A 24,024-nucleotide genomic window follows, 5' to 3' on the forward strand; every position below is an offset into this window, starting at 1 on the left:
CTCTCAGGGTAGTAAATGTCTGGAATTCTCTACCCCAGAGAATTGTGGAGGCTAGATTACTGAAAGTATTTAAAAAGGAGGTAGATAGATTTTTGAAATATGGGGGAGTTGAGAGGTATGAGGAGCTGGCACGAAATAGGAGTTGAGGCCTGGGGCAGATCAGCCATGATCTTATTGAATGGTGGGGCAGGCTTGAGGTGATGAATGGCCTACTCCTGCTCCTATTTCTTATGTTATGTTCTTATATTGTATACACACCGATTAATAAGCATAGCTGTTGCTGAGATGCATCAATAGTAAACCCCCTCATACTCAACACCTAAACTGAACCATTGTTCAGTTCTCCACAGGGAAAGCTAGCATTCAGTCTCTGGTTTAAATTGAGAGGCCACAACCCTTTGTGCAGGGCACCACCATGGTTGAAAAGAGTAAAAGACATGACTTTGTAAAGGGGAGGGCGGGCTGCAGTTTCAGCAGCAAGCTTTTGAAAATCTGTAGATTGTAACGGGAAGAGAATATGAGGGAAGGAGAGAGGTTCCGCTGTTAAAGAGCAGGGGCAATCACTTAGAATGTGCTGATGTGAGTGGCTCACCTCCTGACCCTTCGAAGCCACTCCACTGTCTGCAAGGCCCAAGTCAGGAGTATGCAGGAATATTCACCAATTGCTTTGCTGGGCATAGCTGTAACAACACAATACCATTCAGAAAAAAAACTGTTTTCTGGATTGATGCCCCTGGATTCTATATCCATCCACTCCACCACTGGCACAACATAGCTGCAGATTGTATGACTTACAGGAAGCACTGCACTCACTCACCACGCTAACTTTAACAGGACTTTGCTCTCCTTCACCTCCCAGTTCCTCTTTAAGTCTTACCCAATTCTAACTTGGATATATATCACCAGTCATTCGTTGCCACTGGGTCAATATCCTGGAATTTCCTATCCATCAGCACTGTGAGGGCACCTTCAACATGCAGGCTGCAGTAGTTCAAGGAGAAGGTACACCACCACAATCAACTTCTCAGGTAACTAAGGATGGATGAAAAATGCCAGCAGTTCCCAAGAGCAAAGACATTTTTTAAAAGCTGTTTCTGATTTCGCTTGTGGGGCACTTGTTTTGCATCATGAGTTACTTTCTTCCATTGGTAATTTTGTATCATAATGAGCTTTCACTTTCAGTTTAACCGGTTCACGGTACCAGCGAATGAAGTTATGGAGATTGTTATTATCTGATCATTTAGTCAGCTCTTTCACATGTACCAGGAGAACCTGCGCTGGGGCCCCAATGCCTTATACGTGCACAGTCACAAGATAGCTAGTGGGTGATATGAGCTCCAAGAATATTGGACATGGGAGAAAAAGGGAATTCTGTACTCAGCCACAGAGTGTTACCTGTTTGAATAGTGGATGCACAGCAAGGATCGTGACAAAGGGTTGGGCAAGGGTTAGAAGGCATTTGTGGAATGTGTTGGAGAACAAAGAGCCAGCATAGGCTACCAGGCTTTGGAGAGGACAGTGCAGAGTTTATACAAGTTGGAAGTTGGCAGGTGGGAATCCCATAAGGGAGTTTAAACAATCGCATCTGGAAATACCAGAGGCATGGATGGTGTTTGGTGAGTCAGAACCAGGAGATAAAATTGAGAATCCTCAACGACACTAGAAAGTAGAAGAGATCTCCCCTTCGCTCCCCTTACTCCCAAACTGAGGAGTAGAGTCTCTGCACATTCATTAATCCTGTATCAAAAAAACAGCTGGAGAAATATATGGAATGGAAATTGAAATGTTGAATAATTAAATATAAAAGATCATATCCACTGGGACCATAAGTGTCACATAGATATGGAACAGGTGGATAAAGTTGACGGATGGTTAGCTGAGTATTCTAGTTTTTGTCTTATTATTCTTAAATCCAGAGAGAAACTTTGCGGAGCCTAAAGTTAGAGAATAAATTAATGATTTAGAGCTCATGATGGGAAAGAGTGTACGTGTACTGGTAAGAGGAATGGGCCAGGCAGCTGAAATGAACTAGCCTTCTGTCCTTAGATAGCAAAGACTGATGAAAGGAGAAGGCTACCTGTTACGGAAAGTTTAGTCCAATTTTTCTGCTATTAAATTCCGCAAATGGCAAGAATGTAAATTTCAATGTTTGTGTTTGTTTTCTTTCCTGCAGGTCACCCTGCACATATGTCTGCTTCTGCAGCCAATGCTGAGCGTGAGAGGGAGAAAGAGCGTGAGAGGGAGCGAGAGAGAGAACAGAGGGAGCGGGAACAGAGGGAACGGGAGAGATTGGCCGTAACGACTTGTGACCTGTCTTACCTTAGAGCAGGTGAGTAATTGCCTTCTAGCTTTGGGAGCCCTGCATATGTGTATTCAGCAAAATGAGACAATTAATTTAGCAGCGACAACTGAACAGTAAATAGGGCAGCCAAGTGCCTCTGGAGTAACTCTTGAATGTTGATACAGGGCCTGTTGAGACAAAGTACACTGCCTGTATTCTGGCCCCCAATCCAGTCCTTGATCCTTTTATTAAATGAAAGAAGCAGCAGCACCTTGGCAGCATAGTCAGCTCTCAGCTCAATGTGACGCATCGACCAGAAAAAATCCCAGCCACATTCTCATTCTACATGTTATTGTGGGACAGTGAAATCAGGAATGGCTGGGATTCTGCACCTGGATCTGTTCTTTTGTCCTCCCACATTTTCTGGTTTTCTCTGTTTGTATTTAACCCCGGGGCACGGACCGAGAATGATTAACCCCGGGGCACAGACTGAGTATGATTAATCCCAAGGCACAGACTGAGTATGATCAATCCCGGGGCACAGACTGAGTATGATCAATCCCGGGGCACAGACTGAGTATGATCAATCCCGGGGCACAGACTGAGTATGATTAATCCCAAGGCACAGACTGAGTATGATTAATCCCAAGGCACAGACTGAGTATGATCAATCCCGGGGCACAGACTGAGTATGATTAATCCCGGGGCACAGACTGAGTATGATTAATCCCGGGGCACAGACCGAGCATGATTAATCCCAAGTCACTGACTGAGTATGATTAATCCCAAGGCACAGACTGAGTATGATTAATCCCAGGGCACAGACCGAGCATGATTAATCCCAAGGCACAGACTGAGTATGATTAATCCCAAGGCACAGACTGAGTATGATTAATCCCAAGGCACAGACTGAGTATGATTAATCCCGGGGCACAGACCGAGTATGATTAACCCGGGGCACAGACTGAGTATGATTAACCTGGGGTACAGACTGAGTATGATTCACCCGGGGCACAGATTGAGTATGATTAATCCCAAGGCACTGACTGAGTATGATTAACCTGGGGCACAGACTGAGTATGATCAATCCCGGGGCACAGACTGAGTATGATCAATCCCGGGGCACAGACTGAGTATGATCAATCCCGGGGCACAGACTGAGTATGATTAATCCCAAGGCACAGACTGAGTATGATTAATCCCAAGGCACAGACTGAGTATGATCAATCCCGGGGCACAGACTGAGTATGATTAATCCCGGGGCACAGACTGAGTATGATTAATCCCGGGGCACAGACTGAGTATGATTAATCCCGGGGCACAGACCGAGCATGATTAATCCCAAGTCACTGACTGAGTATGATTAATCCCAAGGCACAGACTGAGTATGATTAATCCCAGGGCACAGACCGAGCATGATTAATCCCAAGGCACAGACTGAGTATGATTAATCCCAAGGCACAGACTGAGTATGATTAATCCCAAGGCACAGACTGAGTATGATTAATCCCGGGGCACAGACCGAGTATGATTAACCCGGGGCACAGACTGAGTATGATTAACCTGGGGTACAGACTGAGTATGATTCACCCGGGGCACAGATTGAGTATGATTAATCCCAAGGCACTGACTGAGTATGATTAACCTGGGGCACAGACTGAGTATGATTAACCCGGGGTACAGACTGAGTATGATTAACCCGGGGCACAGACTGAGTATGATTAATCCCAGGGCACAGACCGAGTTTGATTAATCCCGGGGCACAGAATGAGTATGATTAATCCTGAGGCACAGTCTGAGTATGATTAACCCGGGCACAGACCGAGTATGCTTAGCCCAGGGCACAGACTGGGTATGATTAATCCCAGGGCACAGACCGAGTATGATTAACCCCGGGGCATAGACCGAGTATGATTAACCCCGGGGCACAGAATGAGTATGATTAATCCCGGGGCACAGACTGAGTATGATTAATCCCGGGGCACAGACCAAATATACGAACATATGAATTAGGAGCAGGAGTAAGCCACTCGGCCCCTTGAGCCTGCTGCGCCATTCAAGAATATCATGGCTGACCCGGCTGTAACCTCCACTCCACATTCCTGTCTACCCCGATAACCTTTCACCCCTTGTCTATTAAGTATCTAGCTCTGCCTTAAAAATATTCAAAGACTCTGCTTCCACTGCCTTTTGAGGAAGAGAGTTCCAAAGCTCACGATTGTCGGAAAAGAAAAATTTCCCCTCATCTCTGTCTGAAATAAGTGCCCTCCTTATTTTTGAACTGTGACCCCTGGTTCTAGATTCTCCCACAAGAGGAAACATCCTCTCTACATCCACCCTGTCAAGATCCTTCAGGATCTTACTCTTCTAAACTCCAGTTGAAACAAGCCGAACATGTCCATCCTTTCCTCATAAGACAACCTGCCTCTCCTTGGCATTAATCTTGTAAACCTTCTCTGAACTGCTTCTAATGCATTTGCATCCTTTCTTAAATAAGGAGATCAATACTTTACACGGTACTCCAGATGTGGTGTCACCAGTGCTCTGTATAACTAAAACATAACCTCCCTACTTTGGTAATCAATTATCCTCACAATAAATGATATTTTTATTAACTTTCCCTTTTACTTTCTGTACCTGCATAATCACCTTTTGTGATTCATGTACTAGGACACCCAGATCCCTCTGAATCTCAGAGCCCTGCAACCTCTCACCATTTAGATAATAAGCTTCTTTTTTACTCTTCCTGCCAAAATGGACAATTTCACATTTGCCCACATTATACTCCATTTGCCAGATCTTTACCCACTCACTTAACCTATCTATGTCACTTTGTAGCCTCCTTATGTCTTCTTCACAATTTACTTTCTTACCTATCTTTGTGTCGTCAGCAAATTTAGCAACTATACCTTCAGCCCCTTCATCCAAGTCATTGATATAAATTGTAAAAAGCTGGGACCCTGGCACCGATCCCTGTGACACACCACTCGTCACATCCTGCCAACCAGAAAAAGACCCATTTATGCCAACTTTGTTTCCTGTTAGCTAGCCAACCTTCTATCCATGCCAATATGTTACCCCATACACCATGAGCTTTTATTTTCCGCAATAACCTTTGATGTGGCACCTTATCAAATGCTTTCTGGTACAGTACATCCACCAGTTCCCCTTTATCTACAGCTCCTGTGACTCCTTCAAAGAACTCCAATAAATTGGTTAAGCTAGATTTCCCTTTCACAAAACCATGTTGACTCTGTCTGATTACCTTGAATTTTTCTAAGTGCCCTGTTATAACATCTTTAATAATAGCTTCTAACATTTTCCCTGTGACAGATATTAAGCTATCTGGCCTGTCGTTTCCTGCTTTCTGTCTCCCCACCTTTTTGAATAAAGAAGTTACATTTGCTATTTTCCAATCTAATGGAACCTTCCCTAATGTAGGGAATTTTGGAAAATTAAACCATCGTATCAACTATCTCACTAGCTATTCTTTTCAAGACGATCGGATGAAGTCCATCAGGATCTGGGGATTTGTCAGCCCGCAGCTCCATTTGTCAAGTACCACTTCTCTGGTGATTGTAATTTTCCTGCATTCCCCCCTCCCTTTCATTTCCTGGTTTACAGCTATTTCTGGGACGTTACTCAAATCCTCTATAGTGAAGACTGATACAAAATACCGGTTCAATTCGTCTGCCATCTCCTTATTTTCCATTATTAATTCCCCAGACTCATTTTCTAAGGAAACAATGCTCACTTTTTTTTAACTCTTATTTAAATATCTATAGAAATTCTTACAATCTGCCTTTATACTTCTAGTTAGCTAAATATGATTATCCCTGTTGCTCTGCTCCCTTTGGCTGCAGTTGATAAAATTCTGCTTTTCTTTACTTTGTCCTTTTGTGTATGAGTTAATTTTTAAAGGATAAATTTTCCTTTTTGATTTTTACACAGGTCCTGAACAGACCAGTAGACCAAGTAGCCATGGTTTTGTCCGTTCTCCATCACCATCAGTACGAACGCAGGAGACCATCTTACAGCAGCGACCCAGTATATTCCAGGGAGCCAATGGCAAGGGGGTTATAACGTCATTGGATGCAGCTACGCAGTCTCGGATAATGTACGTTTTAAGGGCAGGATTTCTTAGAACAGAACAAAGTTAATGCTTTAAGTCTGTATTGAAGCTTTCTTATTTGCCCTGAGGAGAAATCACTGCCAGTGAAGCAAAGACCAAACCTGTCATTAACTTCCTCTGTTTTCTCATCCTCAGCTCATCTGTTCAGTAAATTTGATGAGCTTTTCCTGAGTTCTGACTGCACCTCTTCCCACTTCTGAAATGTTCCCTTCAAGTGAGGTCTGTCACTCAGATACAACCAATTTCTATTTGTTGGAAACAGTGTGTCTGAGTTGCTCTGTCAGGAATGTGTCAACTGTAGTGTCTTACACGTTGCAGCATTCCTGAGGTTATTTACTATGCGAGATTTCCTGGTCTTACATTAAAACAAAATGACGTTTTTGCCCACAGGCAGGTGCCACAGGGAGCCCTCTCCATGGCGCAGGGACTCTCTGCCTCTCGCTACAACACTGCAGCAGATGCCCTTGCAGCATTGGTGGATGCTGCAGCCTCTGCACCTCAGATCGAGATGACAAAGGGCAAAGAGAGCAAGCACGAAGCCCCCCGAGTGGAAGAAATGACAGCTCGCAGGGTCTCTGAGCAGCAGCAGAATGTTCATCAGCACCAGGCACAACAGCAACCGCAGACTGAACATGAGCGACGGTCAGTACAGTCACCGTATTCATCCTCGACCAAGGGCCAGGGTCAGTCTGGATATCCAGAGAACATTAAGGACAAAGCACCACCCCCCAAATCCAGGTACGAGGAGGAGCTCAGGACTCGAGGCAAGACCACAATAACAGCAGCAAATTTTATAGACGTGATCATCACAAGACAGATTGCCTCTGATAAAGACAGTCGAGAGCGAGGATCTCACAGCTCAGACTCCTCCAGCAGTGGTAAGCACCTTCCTGTGGTTCACTCCACTAGTTGTATAGTCTTGGGGCATTTGAGCTGTATGCATCATAATCACCAGCAGCAGAAATTCTGATATGAGCTTCCTGATATTGATGGTTATGAATCACAGGCTGCAGACACTGCTTGACCTGTGGATGGGAGATTATGTAATCATTTGTGTGATTATGTAGTCATTTTTGCTTGAATAGAGGGTTTTGAGTCTATGTTCACTGGGAGAAACATATTAGTTGGAGCAGAAAGATAACCCCAGGGATGATTTCATGGTGCTCATAAATTCTAGAGGGATTGTACTTGTGAGACCATGCAACCAATATGAGCAAAAGTTCCCACAAAAATAAAGGACTGAGTAGTTAATCTATTTCTGCTGTGTTGCATTGCATGAGGGAGGAATGTTGGCCAAAACATGGAGTGAACTGTCTGCCCAGGATAGTTTCCATCCTCCTAAACAACCTCTCACATTTTACTTTTGTACCTTTGTTACAAGCCCTATAGTTAGGTTGGTTGTAAGATTTGTCAGAACTGGGCTCTATGACCAAGCCCGTAAGCTTATGCCAAATGACTAAGAAATCCTGACATAGAGAGCAGCCTTTCTCCGCCCACCAATTTACACCACTTACTACTCGAGAACACAAGCACATCCTGTTTATAGTCAAGTACAAGGGTGCTCAAGTGCAGGGAGGAATAGTGCTGGAGTTTAACGAGCTTCATGGTGCACTGATAGCAGATTTGTAAGATAGGAATGTGGCTGCAAGGTATGGGGACTGCTCAGAATAAAGGATTTACACTGGGATTTGTTTCTGTCCTAGTATCTTCCCATCGCTATGACATGCCCAGTGCGGATGCTATTGAGGTAATCAGTCCTGCAAACTCACCCGTACAGTCACAGGAGAAGCCGGAACCTGTCCAGCAGGAGATGCACAAACCTTCCCAGGGAGACGGTAAATTCCTTTAAAAATACTCCCTTTTCTCTCTCCCCTTAGGAGAATGCCAATTATGTTTCATGAGATGAGGCTACTGATCACAGAAGCCAGTCTTCAGCCAATTGAATTCATTCCACATGATACCAAGATACAGCTGAATGCACTGGATATTCTAAATGCTAAGACCCTCAACAACATCCTTTCTGTCGTGCAGAAGACTTGTGATCTAAAATTAGGCATTCCTTAGTCAATCTGTTCCAGCACGACAGTATCACTAGCATCTATCCGACAATGTGGAAAATTGCCCAAGTATGCCCTGACTACAAAAAGCAGAGCAAATTCAATATGGCTAATTACTGCTTGCATCAGTCAACTCTCAAACATCAGTATAGTGAAGGAAGGAGTCATTAACAGTGCTATGAAGCGGCACTTACACAGCAATAATCTGCTCATTGATGCTTAGTTTGGATGCTGCTGGGACCACTGGGCTTCAGAACTCATTACAACCTTGATCCAAACATAGACAAACGAGCTGAATTCCAGGTTTATAGTGAGAGGGACTGCCCTTGACGTCAAGGCAGCATTTGATTGAGTGTGGCATCAAGGCGCCCCAGCAAAACTGGAGTCAATGGGTTAGTGTCCTGGCCCAACCATCTTCAGCTATTTCATCAATGACTTTTCCTCCATCATAAGTTCAGAAATGGAAATGCTGACTAATGATTGCACAATGTTCAATTCCATTTGCAGCTCGTCAGATAGTTGCCTTCTCTGTCCATGTCCGTATGCAGCAAGACCTGGACATTCAGGCTAGGGCTGATAAGTGACAAGTAACATTTGCACTACACAAGTGTCAAACATTGACTATCTTCAACAAGAGAGACTGTAACAATTTTTATTTTATTGTACCTTTAATGTAACGAAACCTCTCCAGGTGCTTGACAGGAGCATTGTAAAGCAACATCTGAGACCAAGCCATGTAAGGCAATTTTAGGGGAGACAACCAAAAGCTTGGTTGAAGAGATAGGTTTTAAGGAGCGACTTAAAGGAGAATTGAGAGCTGCAGAGTTTTGGGGGAGTGGGGAGTTCCAGAACTTAGAGCCCAGGCAGCTGAAGGCACACCCACCTGTGCTCGAGCAATTAAAATCAGGGCTGCTCAAAAGGCCAGAATTAGAGGAATGCAGATCTCTTAAGAGGGATTCTGAGCTGATGGAGATTACACAGGTAGGGAGTGGCAAGGCCATGGAGGGAGTTGAAGCCAAAGGATGAGAATTTTAAAACTGACGCATTGCTTAATGGGAACGGTGTAGGTCAGCGAGAGCAAGAGCGATAGGGGTATGGGACTTGGTCTGAGTAAGAACATGGGAAACAGTGTTTTACATGACTTCAAGTGTACCATAAGGTAAAATGTGGAATAGTCAAGTCTTGAGGTAACAAAGGTATGGATGAGGGTTTCGACAGCAGATGAGCTGAGGCAAAACTAGAGTTAGGAGATGTTACAGAGGTGAGAAAAGGCAGTCATAGTGATGGTGCAGAAATGTAATCAGAAAATTATTTCTGGGTCAGATTTGGTTTGGCCACAAAACAGTTGCCAGAGAGAGAGAGAGAGACAATTGCCTCAGCCCTCCCAATATTTAATTGAAGGAAGTTTTTATTCATCCAGTACTGAATGTTGGATAAGCAGTCTGATAACTTAGCAACAGTGGAAGAGTCAAGAGAGAGAGGAGGGATGGTGACGTAGAACTCGATGTTGTCAGCTGATGCTGTGCTTTTGGATGATGTTGCCAAAGGTCAACATATAAATAAGAAATAGAGCTCTTTTGGTAATATTGGAGGGAGAGATTACAAAAGAGAAATGAAACTGGAGAGGAAGATGATTAGCTGAAGTACCTGTTTGAAATGGGAGCGAGAAACAGCAAGAAAGTAGAATCTGAAGCGTAATACTGAGAATGGACAGAAATGAGAGCCAGAGAGCATGAGTCAGATGTGAAGGGTTTTTGATGTGATCACTAGGGTTGAAAATAATGGGATCAGAAAACCAATCCCGTGGAAATCAACCAACCATCCAGTTACTCACTTGATATAATAATTCACATAGTGCAGGTGACAGAGCAGTTGATCAATCCCCACACTGTGTGTAATATGTGCATTGCAGTTACATACTTCGTTTGGCAAGCTAATCAGTGAAGCTGCCTGAGGCAGCAGGGCACTTAACATACAGTAAAGTCCCACCATTCACGAAACCTCGCAAACGGCGAAATCACAAATAGTTTTTCGAACATGCTTTTCGATGAGACTCAATTAGATAGGTTCCAGCCATGTGAGGGCAGCATTGGTTTGGGAGGATACTCTATGGCCAGTTTAATGCAGTACCTGTATATGGCAGATGGGGGAGCCTCTGAGCAGTACTTTGGTGAATATTTCAAAATTGAACAAAGCTGTTATTGCAGCTTTGGACTGAGATTCAGACATTTATGGATTAATCCCTTCATTCAGTCTGCGCTTCAGCTGCAACCATTCCAGTCTCTATTCTGTCATAGCTAGCGTCTTCCCATGGAAAGAGAAAACACGGATAAGTGAACAGTGCTCACGCGATGAGCAATGCGGTATACAAAGTACAAAGCGTGGGTAAGTGAAAAGGTGAACAGGGAAGTCGTGAAAGTCAGGACTTTACTGTATTCTAAAGTGGTGCCTTAACTCCATGGGACTGTTAACACTTAAATGCCAGGCTAGTATACTTTTCTTTTAAACTATTGAGGATCGTATTCTGACAGCTAATAGCATGACATCCATTCCTGAGCATGAATGAACAAGAGAAGATTTGAGAGTAACTTTTCTCATTTAGTGTGCTGAGTGTTTAACTGTTTTTAAAGGTGAGCCTAACGCTCGAGGGTTTGATGTGTCCATGGGTCGCTTCAGGATGATGCAGAAGTCACCATCTCCACAGCAGCAGCCGCCATCCTCCCAGCCTGACAGTGTGTATTCCTCTGCCCCTAACCCTCAAGTTTCCAAAACACACAAATTGATCACTCTTGCTGATCACATCCACGTAAGTGACGTCTGGCAAGGGGCTGCAAGTTGTTATGGCTTTCTGTCTATGTGTGACTGTATTATCTTACTTTCCTGAAGACATACAAAATACATTCCTTTAAATGCCAAGGCATAGAATATAAGAGCAGGGAGGTTATGTAAGGACTGTATAAAACACTAATTCAGCCACAGTTAAGAGTACTAATCACTGCATCACCAGAGAGGTTACAGAGAAGGTTTACAAGCGTGTTCTGTGGACTGTAGAATTTGAGCTGTCAGGGAAGTTTGAATGGATTGGATTACTTCCTGTGGAACAGAAGAGTGTTTGGGGGAAGATTTAATTGAGATGTACTAAATTATGGAGGGGCGAGATAGAGTGGTTGGGAAAGACCTATTTCCCTGAGCAAAGAGCTCAGTAACCCAGAGGGTGTGGATTTAAAGTAATTGGCAGAAGGATTAAAGCAGGGATGGGGAACCTGTGGCCTGTAGCTGGATCTGGCCTGTTGCTCAATTTCACCCAGCCTGCAGCAAGAGTTCACCCAGCCTGCAGCAAGAGTTCACCCAGCCTGCAGCAACTGTTCACCCAGGCTGCAGCAAGAGTTCACCCAGCCTGCAGCAACTGTTCACCCAGCCTGCAGCAAGAGTTCACCCAGCCCGCAGCAAGAGTTCACCCAGCCCGCAGCAAGAGTTCACCCAGCCCGCAGCAAGAGTTCACCCAGCCCGCAGCAAGAGTTCACCCAGCCCGCAGCAAGAGTTCACCCAGCCCGCAGCAAGAGTTCACCCAGCCCGCAGCAAGAGTTCACCCAGCCCGCAGCAAGAGTTCACCCAGCCCGCAGCAAGAGTTCACCCAGCCCGCAGCAAGAGTTCACCCAGCCCGCAGCAAGAGTTCACCCAGCCCGCAGCAAGAGTTCACCCAGCCCGCAGCAAGAGTTCACCCAGCCCGCAGCAAGAGTTCACCCAGCCCGCAGCAAGAGTTCACCCAGCCCGCAGCAAGAGTTCACCCAGCCCGCAGCAAGAGTTCACCCAGCCCGCAGCAAGAGTTCACCCAGCCCGCAGCAACTGTTCACCCAGCCCGCAGCAACTGTTCACCCAGCCTGCAGCAACTGTTCACCCAGCCTGCAGCAACTGTTCACCCAGCCTGCAGCAAGAGTCACCCAGCCTGCAGCAAGAGTTCACCCAGCCTGCAGCAAGAGTTCACCCAGCCTGCAGCAAGAGTTCACCCAGCCTGCAGCAAGATTTCACTCAGCCTGCAGCAAGAGTTCACCCAGCCTGCAGCAAGAGTTCACATAGCCTGCAGCAAGAGTTCACATAGCCTGCAGCAAGAGTTCACATAGCCTGCAGCAAGAGTTCACATAGCCTGCAGCAAGAGTTCACATAGCCTGCAGCAAGAGTTCACCCAGCCTGCAGCAAGAGTTCACCCAGCCTGCAGCAAGAGTTCACCCAGCCTGCAGCAACTGTTCACCCAGCCTGCAGCAAGATTTCACCCAGCCTGCAGCAAGAGTTCACCCAGCCTGCAGCAAGAGTTCACCCAGCCTGCAGCAAGAGTTCACCCAGCCTGCAGCAAGAGTTCACCCAGCCTGCAGCAAGAGTTCACCCAGCCTGCAGCAAGAGTTCACCCAGCCTGCAGCAAGAGTTCACCCAGCCTGCAGCAAGAGTTCACCCAGCCTGCAGCAAGAGTTCACCCAGCCTGCAACAAGAGTTCACCCAGCCTGCAACAAGAGTTCACCCAGCCTGCAGCAACTGTTCACCCAGCCTGCAGCAACTGTTCACCCAGCCTGCAGCAAGAGTTCACCCAGTCTGCAGCAAGAGTTCACCCAGTCTGCAGCAAGAGTTCACCCAGTCTGCAGCAAGAGTTCACCCAGTCTGCAGCAAGAGTTCACCCAGTCTGCAGCAAGAGTTCACCCAGTCTGCAGCAACTGTTCACCCAGCCTGCAGCAAGAGTTCACCCAGCCTGCAGCAAGAGTTCACCCAGCCTGCAGCAAGAGTTCACCCAGCCTGCAGCAAGAGTTCACCCAGCCTGCAGCAACTGTTCACCCAGCCTGCAGCAACTGTTCACCCAGCCCGCAGCAAGAGTTCACCCAGCCCGCAGCAAGAGTTCACCCAGCCTGCAGCAACTGTTCACCCAGCCTGCAGCAAGATTTCACCCAGCCTGCAGCAAGATTTCACCCAGCCTGCAGCAAGAGTTCACCCAGTCTGCAGCAACTGTTCACCCAGCCTGCAGCAAGAGTTCACCCAGCCTGCAGCAAGAGTTCACCCAGCCTGCAGCAAGAGTTCACCCAGCCTGCAGCAACTGTTCACCCAGCCTGCAGCAAGAGTTCACCCAGTCTGCAGCAAGAGTTCACCCAGTCTGCAGCAAGAGTTCACCCAGTCTGCAGCAAGAGTTCACCCAGTCTGCAGCAAGAGTTCACCCAGTCTGCAGCAACTGTTCACCCAGCCTGCAGCAAGAGTTCACCCAGCCTGCAGCAAGAGTTCACCCAGCCTGCAGCAAGAGTTCACCCAGCCTGCAGCAACTGTTCACCCAGCCTGCAGCAACTGTTCACCCAGCCCGCAGCAAGAGTTCACCCAGCCTGCAGCAAGAGTTCACCCAGCCTGCAGCAACTGTTCACCCAGCCTGCAGCAAGATTTCACCCAGCCTGCAGCAAGATTTCACCCAGCCTGCAGCAAGAGTTCACCCAGTCTGCAGCAACTGTTCACCCAGCCTGCAGCAAGAGTTCACCCAGCCTGCAGCAAGAGTTCACCCAGCCTGCAGCAAGAGTTCACCCAGCCTGCAGCAAGAGTTCACCCAGCCTGCAGCAAGAGTTCACCCAGCCTGCAGCAAGAGTTCACCCAGCCTGCAGCAAGAGTTCACCCAGCCTGCAGCAAGATTTCACCCAGCCTGCAGCAAGATTTCACCCAGCCTGCAGCAAGATTTCACCCAGCCTGCAGCAAGAGTTCACCCAGCCTGCAGCAAGAGTTCACCCAGCCTGCAGCAAGAGTTCACCCAGCCTGCAGCAAGAGTTCACCCAGCCTGCAGCAATAGTTCACCCAGCCTGCAACAAGAGTTCACCCAGCCTGCAGCAACTGTTCACCCAGCCTGCAGCAACTGTTCACCCAGCCTGCAGCAAGAGTTCACCCAGTCTGCAGCAAGAGTTCACCCAGTCTGCAGCAACTGTTCACCCAGCCTGCAGCAAGAGTTCACCCAGTCTGCAGCAAGAGTTCACCCAGCCTGCAGCAACTGTTCACCCAGCCTGCAGCAACTGTTCACCCAGCCCGCAGCAAGAGTTCACCCAGCCCGCAGCAAGAGTTCACCCAGCCCGCAGCAAGAGTTCACCCAGCCTGCAGCAAGAGTTCACCCAACCTGCAGCAAGATTTCACCCAGCCGGCGGCAAGAGTTCACCCAGCCCGCGGCAAGAGTTCACCCAGCCCGCGGCAAGAGTTCACCCAGCCCGCGGCAAGAGTTCACCCAGCCAGCGGCAACTGTTCACCCAGCCTGCGGCAAGGGTTCACCCAGCCTGCGGCAAGAGTTCACCCAGCCTGCGGCAAGAGTTCACCCAGCCTGCGGCAAGAGTTCACCCAGCCTGCGGCAAGAGTTCACCCAGCCTGCGGCAAGAGTTCACCTAGCCTGCGGCAAGAGTTCACCCAGCCAGCGGCAACTGTTCACCCAGCCAGCAGCAAGGGTTCACCCAGCCTGCAGCAAGGGTTCACCCAGCCTGCAGCAAGAGTTCACCCAGCCCGCAGCAAGAGTTCACCCAGCCCGCAGCAAGAGTTCACCCAGCCCGCAGCAAGAGTTCACCCAGCCCGCAGCAAGAGTTCACCCAGCCCGCAGCAAGAGTTCACCCAGCCCGCAGCAAGAGTTCACCCAGCCTGCAGCAAGAGTTCACCCAGCCCGCAGCAAGATTTCTCAAAATATATATCTATGACAGTAGTGCCTTCAAAACAGCATTTATTATCATCGTTACAAATTTGCTCTGGATAAAAGTGTCAGCTAAATTACTATAATAATATTTAACAATATAGTATTCAAATTCAGCCGTCACATTAAACGGTGAATGAGTTGAATGTTTCTGTATTCTCTCTATAAAAAAACTAATTTAAGTTAATTTTTATGTGCATGTGGCCCATGACTGATTTTGTCTAAGTGTGAATGGCTCATAATAAGAAAAAGATTCCCCACCCCTGATTATAGGGTACCGAGAATTTCTTCACCCAGAGAGTGGAGGGGGTCTGGAACACTCAGCCTGAAAAGCTGGTAGAGGCAGAAACCTTCATCTCATTTTACTTAATATATGCTCTTGTCGGTGGCTGGTCAGCTTGTGCGCTGGCTGGTCTGTGTGCTAGTCAGTTGGAACAACTGACAAGTATGGAAAGTCTGCAGAGCCACTCATTTTGTGCTTTTTGCATGCCATGTGCCCTGGAAATTTTGTTCTAAAATGAGTTTCTTATTTTTTTAGCACATTATTACACAGGACTTTGCCCGAAACCAGCCCAGCAGCCCATCATCACAGCAGCCTCCAGTGTCCACATTCCAAACATCCCCAGTGGTCTCTAACCGAGGGAAGAGTTCTACTCATTACAGCACAGACTCTCAACCACAGACCACTCAAACTACTCTTCATCAGAGGCCGCCATCCAGAGTCTCTCCTGAGAACCCAACGGAAAAGGGGAGAGGAAGGTAGGCAAGGAGTTAAGGTGATCTACCTTGTTAACCATTAGTCTGAGAGTCAGTGTAAGTGCTAGACTTAAAAAGCTTATCTGCTGTTAGAACATTTCAGAAAATAAACTGAGCACAAGTTCCAGCTAGCAGTACAAGGAGGGGCAGAAACTATCAGCAGGAACCCGTGCTGTGTTGACACTGAGCGGCTGAAGGATCGTTCAGTATTAAGTTGCCTTTTCATTATTATAATTACTTCCAACTCTTTGTTTACTGTTCGGAGGCATTTGAAATGAGACAGCCTTTGATCTTAGCCCCTGAATGCATGTGACCACCTAAACAGCAGAGATGGTGATCTGTAAATGAACAGGTCCCTTTGCTGGTTTCAGACAGACATTCATGGATTCCAGTGCCTAGCATAGGCTCCAGTGCCAAATGATGCACAGGTGCTCTGCTTAGAGTGCTTGTTGTGTGCTTGTCCTGTTAAACATTGATCTGTCACTGTATGTTTATCATTAATAGCAGGAGATTTGTAACAAGCTGATCAACTTGGTGTATTTAGCAGCGTATAAGCAGTGTACAACAAGTGAAACTGGTGCTTAGTCATAGAATTAAAATAAAGCAAAATCTCAGTGATGTGTGATTTGCTTAAGTTATCAGGAGTCAATGTATGCATGCAGTCTGTGCCTGTGTTGTACACAGAACCATATTGGCAGCAATTAGGGTCAGGCTTCCACTTTGCTTCTGTGTCTATGATCCGAGATGCCATTGAGTCTGTTAAGACTAATGGAAATGGATGTTTTCCTTATCACACGCAGGCCTGGGAAATCCCCAGAACGAAGCCACGTTTCATCAGAACCATATGAGCCTATCTCACCTCCCCAAGCCCCTGCCAATCTAGAGAAGCAAGAAAGTGTAGTACAACCTCCCCAGCGAAGGGAGGCAGAGCCCACTGAACAGAGGTAGGTGAGAGTGTGAGGACTGGGCTTTCCAGTCTATCTAATCCTTTCCTTACAGCTACGTAAATTTTACCGGACAAATCCGTGCATATTTGTTCTAATTGGGATTTATGATGGGATTCGTGTGAATTTCAGATGGTAACCAAACTATCATGGGTTTAATGGGCTGTCTGAATTTACGCTGTACTGTGGAACACGAAATTCAAAATTAAACTTTTAGTAAGAATACTTCAATAATTTTTGCCTCTTATTTTTCACTACATTTCCATCTATCTCACAGTCTCTACATTTGCATTTGTTTCTTGAGCTTTTTAAGTGTTGATCTGCATCTGTCCACTTTGTTAATAACAGTTGCCCAGTCACTGCATTTCTGTTGCTTGTGTTTTCTGCACATCTGTTTTTCCGATATTGCTTGTTTTCCCAGTGGCATGTTCTGTTACAGCCTTGTTCTTTTTGCCTGCACTCACCTGCACTCTGTCTCTTTCAAAGCTGCAGCATTCTAATTAGTACAACTGTTATCCAGATATATTTTGGGATTGATACAACAATTAAATAACTCTAGTAACCTTAGTGAAGACAGGCCATATTTTTGGAAATTGTTGAAAGGTGAAGCAGCAGAGGAGATGTTAAATAGCAGTGGGTTCTGCATCTGTATGCCTGGTACAGGGGCAAATCATTTGATGCAACATATGATCATAGAAACTATTTGACTCCTTTGAGGGCAGAGGTCAAGATAATTTACAAATTGTAAACATTCATTAAAATAATGAGCTTGACTTTAAAGACTTTCAATTGTTGCCATGCCTTGTTTCTTGATAGTATGTGCAGTTGACCACAGTGTCTTCTGTGTGTTATTTTGACCTCTCATATTTGCCCTCCTGCAGGCTGCCCCCAAGTAATGAATGGCTCCCGATGCCTTTGCTTGTCCGAAGAAGTCGTGCCCCAGATTCTGCTACAAGGTACTGACAGAACATAAGAACATAAGAAGGAGTAGGCTGTTTGGCCCCTTGAGCCTGTTCTGCCATTCACTAAGATCATTACTGATCTGATTGTGGCCTTAACTCTTCTGCCTGCCTCCCATAACCCTTGACTCCACTGTAAATCAAAAATCTATCTAACTCACCTTTGAATATATTCAATTCTCCAGTCTCAACTGCTCTCTGAGGTAGAGAATTCCAAAGATAAATAACCCCCTGAGAGAAGAAATTTCTCCTCATCCCTGTCCTTAATGGGAAATCATTTATTTTGAAACCATGCCGCCAGATCTAGATTCTCCCACTAGGGGAAACTGCTTAAACTGCCTAGGTGTGAACTAATACATAAACGCAGGAGAGCTTTAAAGTGTGTTAAGGTGATACTGCGGTGATGGGTGCTGTTCCCCTGACGTCCACTACCCTTCTATTATTTCCTTACCGTTCATCACTCCCCTGAACTAGAACCAGTGCTGCCTCTTTCATTACTGGATTAAAAACACATGGATCCAGAATGTGGAAACCTTGTTTTCTTAAACTCACATTGCACACTGGAGATAGCCATCCTCATTGTTTGGGACTTTTCCATGGCCTAGAAAGCCACCCCTCAGTTCTGTCAAACCAGAAAGAGAAAGTCTAAGAAGAATAAAACTGGGCAGATCACCCAGTATTGACATAGGTACTGGATATGACAGATGCACGCCCTACCCAGTTGGCCCTGCAAAATGCTGCTCATACGATCTGGGAACCTGTGCCAAAATGGGGAGAGCTGTCCCACAGGCTAGTTAAGCAACAACCTGACGGTGGTACTCACCAAATCATACCTTACAACCAACATCCCAGCCTCCTCCATCACCATTACAACACTAATATTATTTTAATAACTTATATTAGGTCCCATTTGTTCCCGAGGCTCCTTTTAATGCCGAGGATTTGAGCAGTATTTGACCATAAACCTTATGTATTGGGTCAGCAGTAGATAAGGCCTTGGGTGCAGTCACCTGTTTCTGTCACTAGATGCCACTGTTGTCTAATGATAGAACCTATAATTCAGAGCCTGTTGCTCTCAGACCTCTCGCGCTCCATCTTCACGCAAACTATGCATGGCTTTTATTTTAATGTTATGCCACCTTATTCTGAACTATTCCACCAGAGGCGACGGTTTCTTTATATCTACTGTTTTGAATCCTTTTTATCATTTTAAACACCTCGACTAGAGAACTTTTCAATCTTGGAAACCCAAGGGAGTACAAGCTAAGTTTGTGCAAATTGTCCTCAGGATTTAACTCTTCATACCCCGTTATCATCTGTGTGAACTTGCACTAAATCCCCTCCAGGACCAATATGTTCTCCTTGAGGTGCAGTGGTCTTTCTTTTTATTTTTTGTGATTTTTATGACAAAATTTACCATTTCCCTTTGTTACCTGCCTTACCTTTTCTAAGATCTTTTTTCTTCCCTTCATGTTTTTCTTATTTGGTTTGATTTTCCATAGTATTTATTGGGTTTCATTTTGTCACATGACTTGAAGCATCATTTTAGTTTTTCTACTTAACTTTTGCTGGTCCACAACTTTATGTGGAAATATGCCTTGTATATACCCAAATTTCCACCTAATTGAATGATTCCAATTGTTTCTCTTATTTTTCTTTTTAGTTTAACTGAATTTTTATCACAATTATTAGCTTTTTCCTGTCACATGCTATTTTTTTCCTGTCAAGTGCCTTTAACTTGTTGCCTCTACTTTTCAATTTTGATATAATACGTACTTGTGTTCTGATTGTTGTTCCCCTGACGTCCACTACCCTTCTATTATTTCCTTGCTGTTCATCACTCCCCTGAACTAGATCCAGCGCTGCCTCTTTCATTACTGGATTAAAAACACATGGATCCAGAATGTGGAAACCTTGCTTTCTTTCTGCCACTTAGTTTACACTTATCCAAGCTGTTCCATCAGTCCCACATTGCTCCTCCTCTATATCCTTTACTATTTGATGGTCTACAGTATAGTCCCTATAGAGTAACTCAAGCCAAACAAATAAAGTGTTTGCCCTCTACAGTTTCCTTCCCTGTGTTTTAGTACTAGAATACAATATTTGATTAACATTCCCAATGCCCCCTTGCTATTTCCAACTCTGTCCCTTCTGAATATTTTGTAACTAGGAATGTTCAGCTTCCCACTGTGCCCCGAGCCTCAGTCACATCTGTTAATGCTATTATGTCATAATCTCCATTGCAATTTGTACATTTAGTTTTATTCAGACCTCAAGACTGAAGTTATGCATCATTGTAACCAGTCAGACTTTTTCAGCATCAGCAGAGACTGAAAGCTGTCTTCAAGGAACAGGATCCAGAGAAAAAGAACTCAGATTAAGGCAGTTCCCACAGATCACGTTACGTTTAAAAATACTTCAGCGATTCAGAATCTATATTTAAGTTAAATTTTTCAAGATCCTACAAATATCTAACAGTAAAACAGATCACATGTTCTGTAGCAAAACTATTATAATTTAACTATTGTTGTAATTTTAAAACTATTTGTTATAACCTTTACTACATTTCCATGTCCTGATCTATTCATTTTGTATCTTTACCACATCAGTTTCCCTGAGAAAAATGTTCCCTCATGTTACCACTGGATATTTTGCTATACATACAAACATACGAAATAGGGGCAGGAGTAGACCATTCAGCCCCTCAAGCCTGCTCTGCCATTCAATAAGAAAATGGCTGATCTTTTTGTTTCAAGTTCTACATTCCCATCTATCACCTTTGATCCTCTTGCCTAACAAGAATCTATCTACTTCAGCCTTAAAAATATTCAGTGACCCTGCCTCCAACACCTCCTGAGACAGAGTTCCAAAGTCGCACAGTCCTCTGAGAGAAAAAAATTCCCCTCATCTCTAAAAGGGCGACCCCTAATTTTAAGATAGTGCCCCCTAGTTCTGGACTCACCCACTACAGGAAACATCCTTTCCACATCCACCTTGTCAAGACCATTCAAGATCTTATATACTTAAATCAAGTCACCCCTCACTCTTCTAAACACCAGTGGAAACAAGGCCAGTCTGTCCAACCTTTCCTCATAAGACAACCTGCTTATTCCAGGTATCAGTCTAGTAAATCACTTCCAACACACTTACATTCCTCGGAGCTGGGGCCCTTGCTGTTTGTGGTGTACATAAATGATTTGGATTTAAATGTAGGCGGTATGATCAAGAAGTTTTCGGATGACACGAAAATTGGTCGGGTGGTAAATAGTGAGGAGGATAGCCGTAAACTGCAGGAGGATATCAATGGACTGGTCAGGTGGGCAGAGCAGTGGCAAATGGAATTCAACCTAGAAAACTGTGAGGTAATGCTCTTGGGGAGAGCTAACAAGGCAAGGGATTACACTACGAATGGTAGGTCCCTGGAAAGTACTGAAGATCAGAGGGACCTTGGTGTGCATATCCACAGATCTCTGAAGCAGCAGGGCAGGTAGATAAGGTGGATATAGATAAGTTGAGTGAGTGGGCAAAAATATGGCAGATGGAGTATAATGTGGGAAAATGTGACGTTGTTATAAGGTGGTTAAAGCATATGGGATACTTGCCTTTATTAGCCGAGGCATAGAATACAAGAGCAGGGAGATAATGCTGGAACTGTATAAAACACTGGTTAGGCCACAACTGGAGTACTGTGTGCAGTTCTGGTCACCACCTTATAGGAAGGATGTGTTTGCACTGGAGAGGGGGCAGAGGAGATTTACCAGGATGCTGCCTGAACTGGAGGGTCCAAGCTATAAGGAAAGATTGGGCAGGCTGGGGATGTTTTCCTTGGAGCAGTGAAGGTTGAGAGAGGACCTGATAGAGGTGTATAAGATTTTGAAGGGCATAGATAGGGTGGATAGGAAGGCACTTTTTCCATTAGTAGAGGGGTCAATAACCAGGGGGTGTAGATTTAGGGTAAGAAGTAGAAGGCTAAGAGGGGAGTTGAGGAGAAATTTCTTCATGCAGAGGGTGGTGGGAGTCTGGAACTCACTGCCCGAAAGGCTGGTTGAGTCAGAAACTCTTGTAACATTTAAGAAGTATTTAGATATTCACTCGCATTGCCTTAGCCTCCAGGGCTATGGGCCAAGCACTGGAAAATAGGATTAGTATAGTCAGATCTTTGTTGACCAGCGCAGACACGATGGGCCAAATGGCCTCCTTCTGTTCTATGAACATCTATGAGCCTATCCTTCCTTAAATGAGACCAAAACTGCACACAGTATTTCTTACCAATACCCCTGTATAACTGAAGTATAACATCCTCACTTTTATGTTCAATTCCTCTCGTAATAAAGGATAGCATTCCATAGCCATCTTAATTACTTGCTATACCTGCCTATTAACTTTTTGTGACTCATGCATGAGAACACCCAGATCCCTCTGCACCTCGGAATTCTGCAGTCATTCTACGTTTAAGTAATACTCTGCTTTTTTTATTCTTCCTACTGGTGAACAACTTCACATTTTCCCACGTTATACTCCATCTGCCATATTTTTGCCCACTTACTCAACTTATCTATATCCATCTGCAACCTCCTAATATCTTCTTCACAACATACTTTCCTACCTATATTTGTGTGGTTTGCAAATTTAACTACCATGTCTTTGCTCCCCTCATCTAAGTCATTGATGTAAATTGTAAAAGTTGAGGCGCCAGCATAGACCCCTGCGGGACCCCACTAGTCACATCCTGCCAATCAGATAAAGACCCATTTATGCATACTCTATTTTCTGCCAGCCTGCCAATCCTCAATCCAACCTAATATGTTACCCCCTACACAATGAGCTTTTATCTTGCACACTAATCTTTGATATGGCACCTTATCAAATGACTTCTGGGAATCCAAGTACAGTACAGGCTCCCCTTTATCCACAGCACATTACCCCTTCAAAGAACTCCAATAAATTAATTAAACATGATTTCCCTTTCATATAACCATGCTGACTCTTCCCGATTAACTTGTGTTTTTCTAAGTGCCCAGTTATAACCTCCCTAATGATCGATTCTAACATCTTCCCCACGACAGACATCAAGCTAACTGGCCTATAGTTTCCAGTTTTCTGCCCCCCTCCCTTCTTGAATAGTCTGATGGAACCTTTCCAGAATATAGGGAATTTTGGAACATTAACACCAACGCATCTACTACCTCATTAACCACCTCTTTTAAGACCTTGGGATGAAGTCCATCAGGACCCAGAGACTTGTCAGCCACTGCTCCATCAGTTTACTCAGTACCGCTTCCCTAGTGATTGTAATTTCACCAAGTTCCCCTCTCCACCTCCTGATTTACAACTATTACTGGAATGTTTTTTGTATCCTCTGTCGTGAAGACAGAAGCAAAATATTCATTCGTTTCATCTGCCATGTCCTTATTATCTACTATTATCTCCCCACTGTCACTCTCTAGAGGATCAACACTCATTTTACTTACTCTTTTCCTGTTTAAATACCTGTAGAAACTCTTGCTATCCATTTTTACATTTCTAGCTAGCTTCCTTTCATACTCTAATTTCTTTCTCCTGATTAACCTTTTAATTATTCTCTACTGTTCTTTATATTCTGACCAATCATCTGACCTGCCACTCATCTTTGCACAGTTATATGCTTTTTACTTAAGTTTGATGCTTTCCCTAACTTCTTTAGTTAACCACGGATGGTGGGTCCTCCCTTTAGAATTTTTCTTTATAGTAGGAATATACTTATTCTCAGCATTCTGAAATGTCCCCTTAAAAGTCTTCCACTGCTCTATTGATCTATCCTCTTAAATGTCTGTCACTGCTTCTTATTGATCTGCCCCCTAGCCTAGTTTCCCATTTAACTTCAGCTAGCTCAGCTTTCATGCCCACATAGTTGCCCTTAATTAAGTTTAAAATACTAGTCTTAGACCCACTCTTCCCCCTTTCAAATTGGATGCAAAATTCAATCATATTGTGGTCACTGCTACCTAGGGGTGCCTTTACCCTGAGGTCATTAATTAATCATGTCACATTACACAATATCAAGTCTAACATAACCTGCTTTCTGGTTGTTTGCAGAATGTGCTGCTCTAAGAAACTATCTCAAAAGCATTCTAAGAACTGCTCCCCAGGCTACTACCGCCAATCTGATTTTTCCAGTTTATATGTAGAGTCACCTTGATTATTGCTGTCCCTTTATCACAAGCACCCAATATTTCT

General features: G+C 45.0%; 1 protein-coding gene across 12 annotated transcripts in view; it reads left to right on the forward strand.

Annotated features, from left to right (window-relative positions):
* ncor1 (nuclear receptor corepressor 1) overlaps positions 1 to 24,024 on the forward strand; it is a 404,095-nt gene that overhangs the window by 346,892 nt on the left and 33,179 nt on the right. For 10 of the 12 annotated variants that reach the window (XM_041197133.1, XM_041197137.1, XM_041197140.1 and 7 more), the window contains 8 exons: positions 2,174 to 2,329; positions 6,233 to 6,398; positions 6,804 to 7,291; positions 8,117 to 8,248; positions 11,101 to 11,276; positions 15,688 to 15,908; positions 16,706 to 16,849; positions 17,731 to 17,805. In XM_041197133.1, the coding sequence (XP_041053067.1) occupies positions 2,174 to 2,329; positions 6,233 to 6,398; positions 6,804 to 7,291; positions 8,117 to 8,248; positions 11,101 to 11,276; positions 15,688 to 15,908; positions 16,706 to 16,849; positions 17,731 to 17,805 (1,558 nt within the window). The remainder of the gene's footprint in view (positions 1 to 2,173; positions 2,330 to 6,232; positions 6,399 to 6,803; positions 7,292 to 8,116; positions 8,249 to 11,100; positions 11,277 to 15,687; positions 15,909 to 16,705; positions 16,850 to 17,730; positions 17,806 to 24,024) is intronic. The other 2 variants (XM_041197143.1, XM_041197144.1) reach the window with 2 other exon arrangements.

Source organism: Carcharodon carcharias, chromosome 10 (assembly GCF_017639515.1).
Source record: "Carcharodon carcharias isolate sCarCar2 chromosome 10, sCarCar2.pri, whole genome shotgun sequence".
Classification (NCBI taxonomy): domain Eukaryota; kingdom Metazoa; phylum Chordata; class Chondrichthyes; order Lamniformes; family Lamnidae; genus Carcharodon; species Carcharodon carcharias.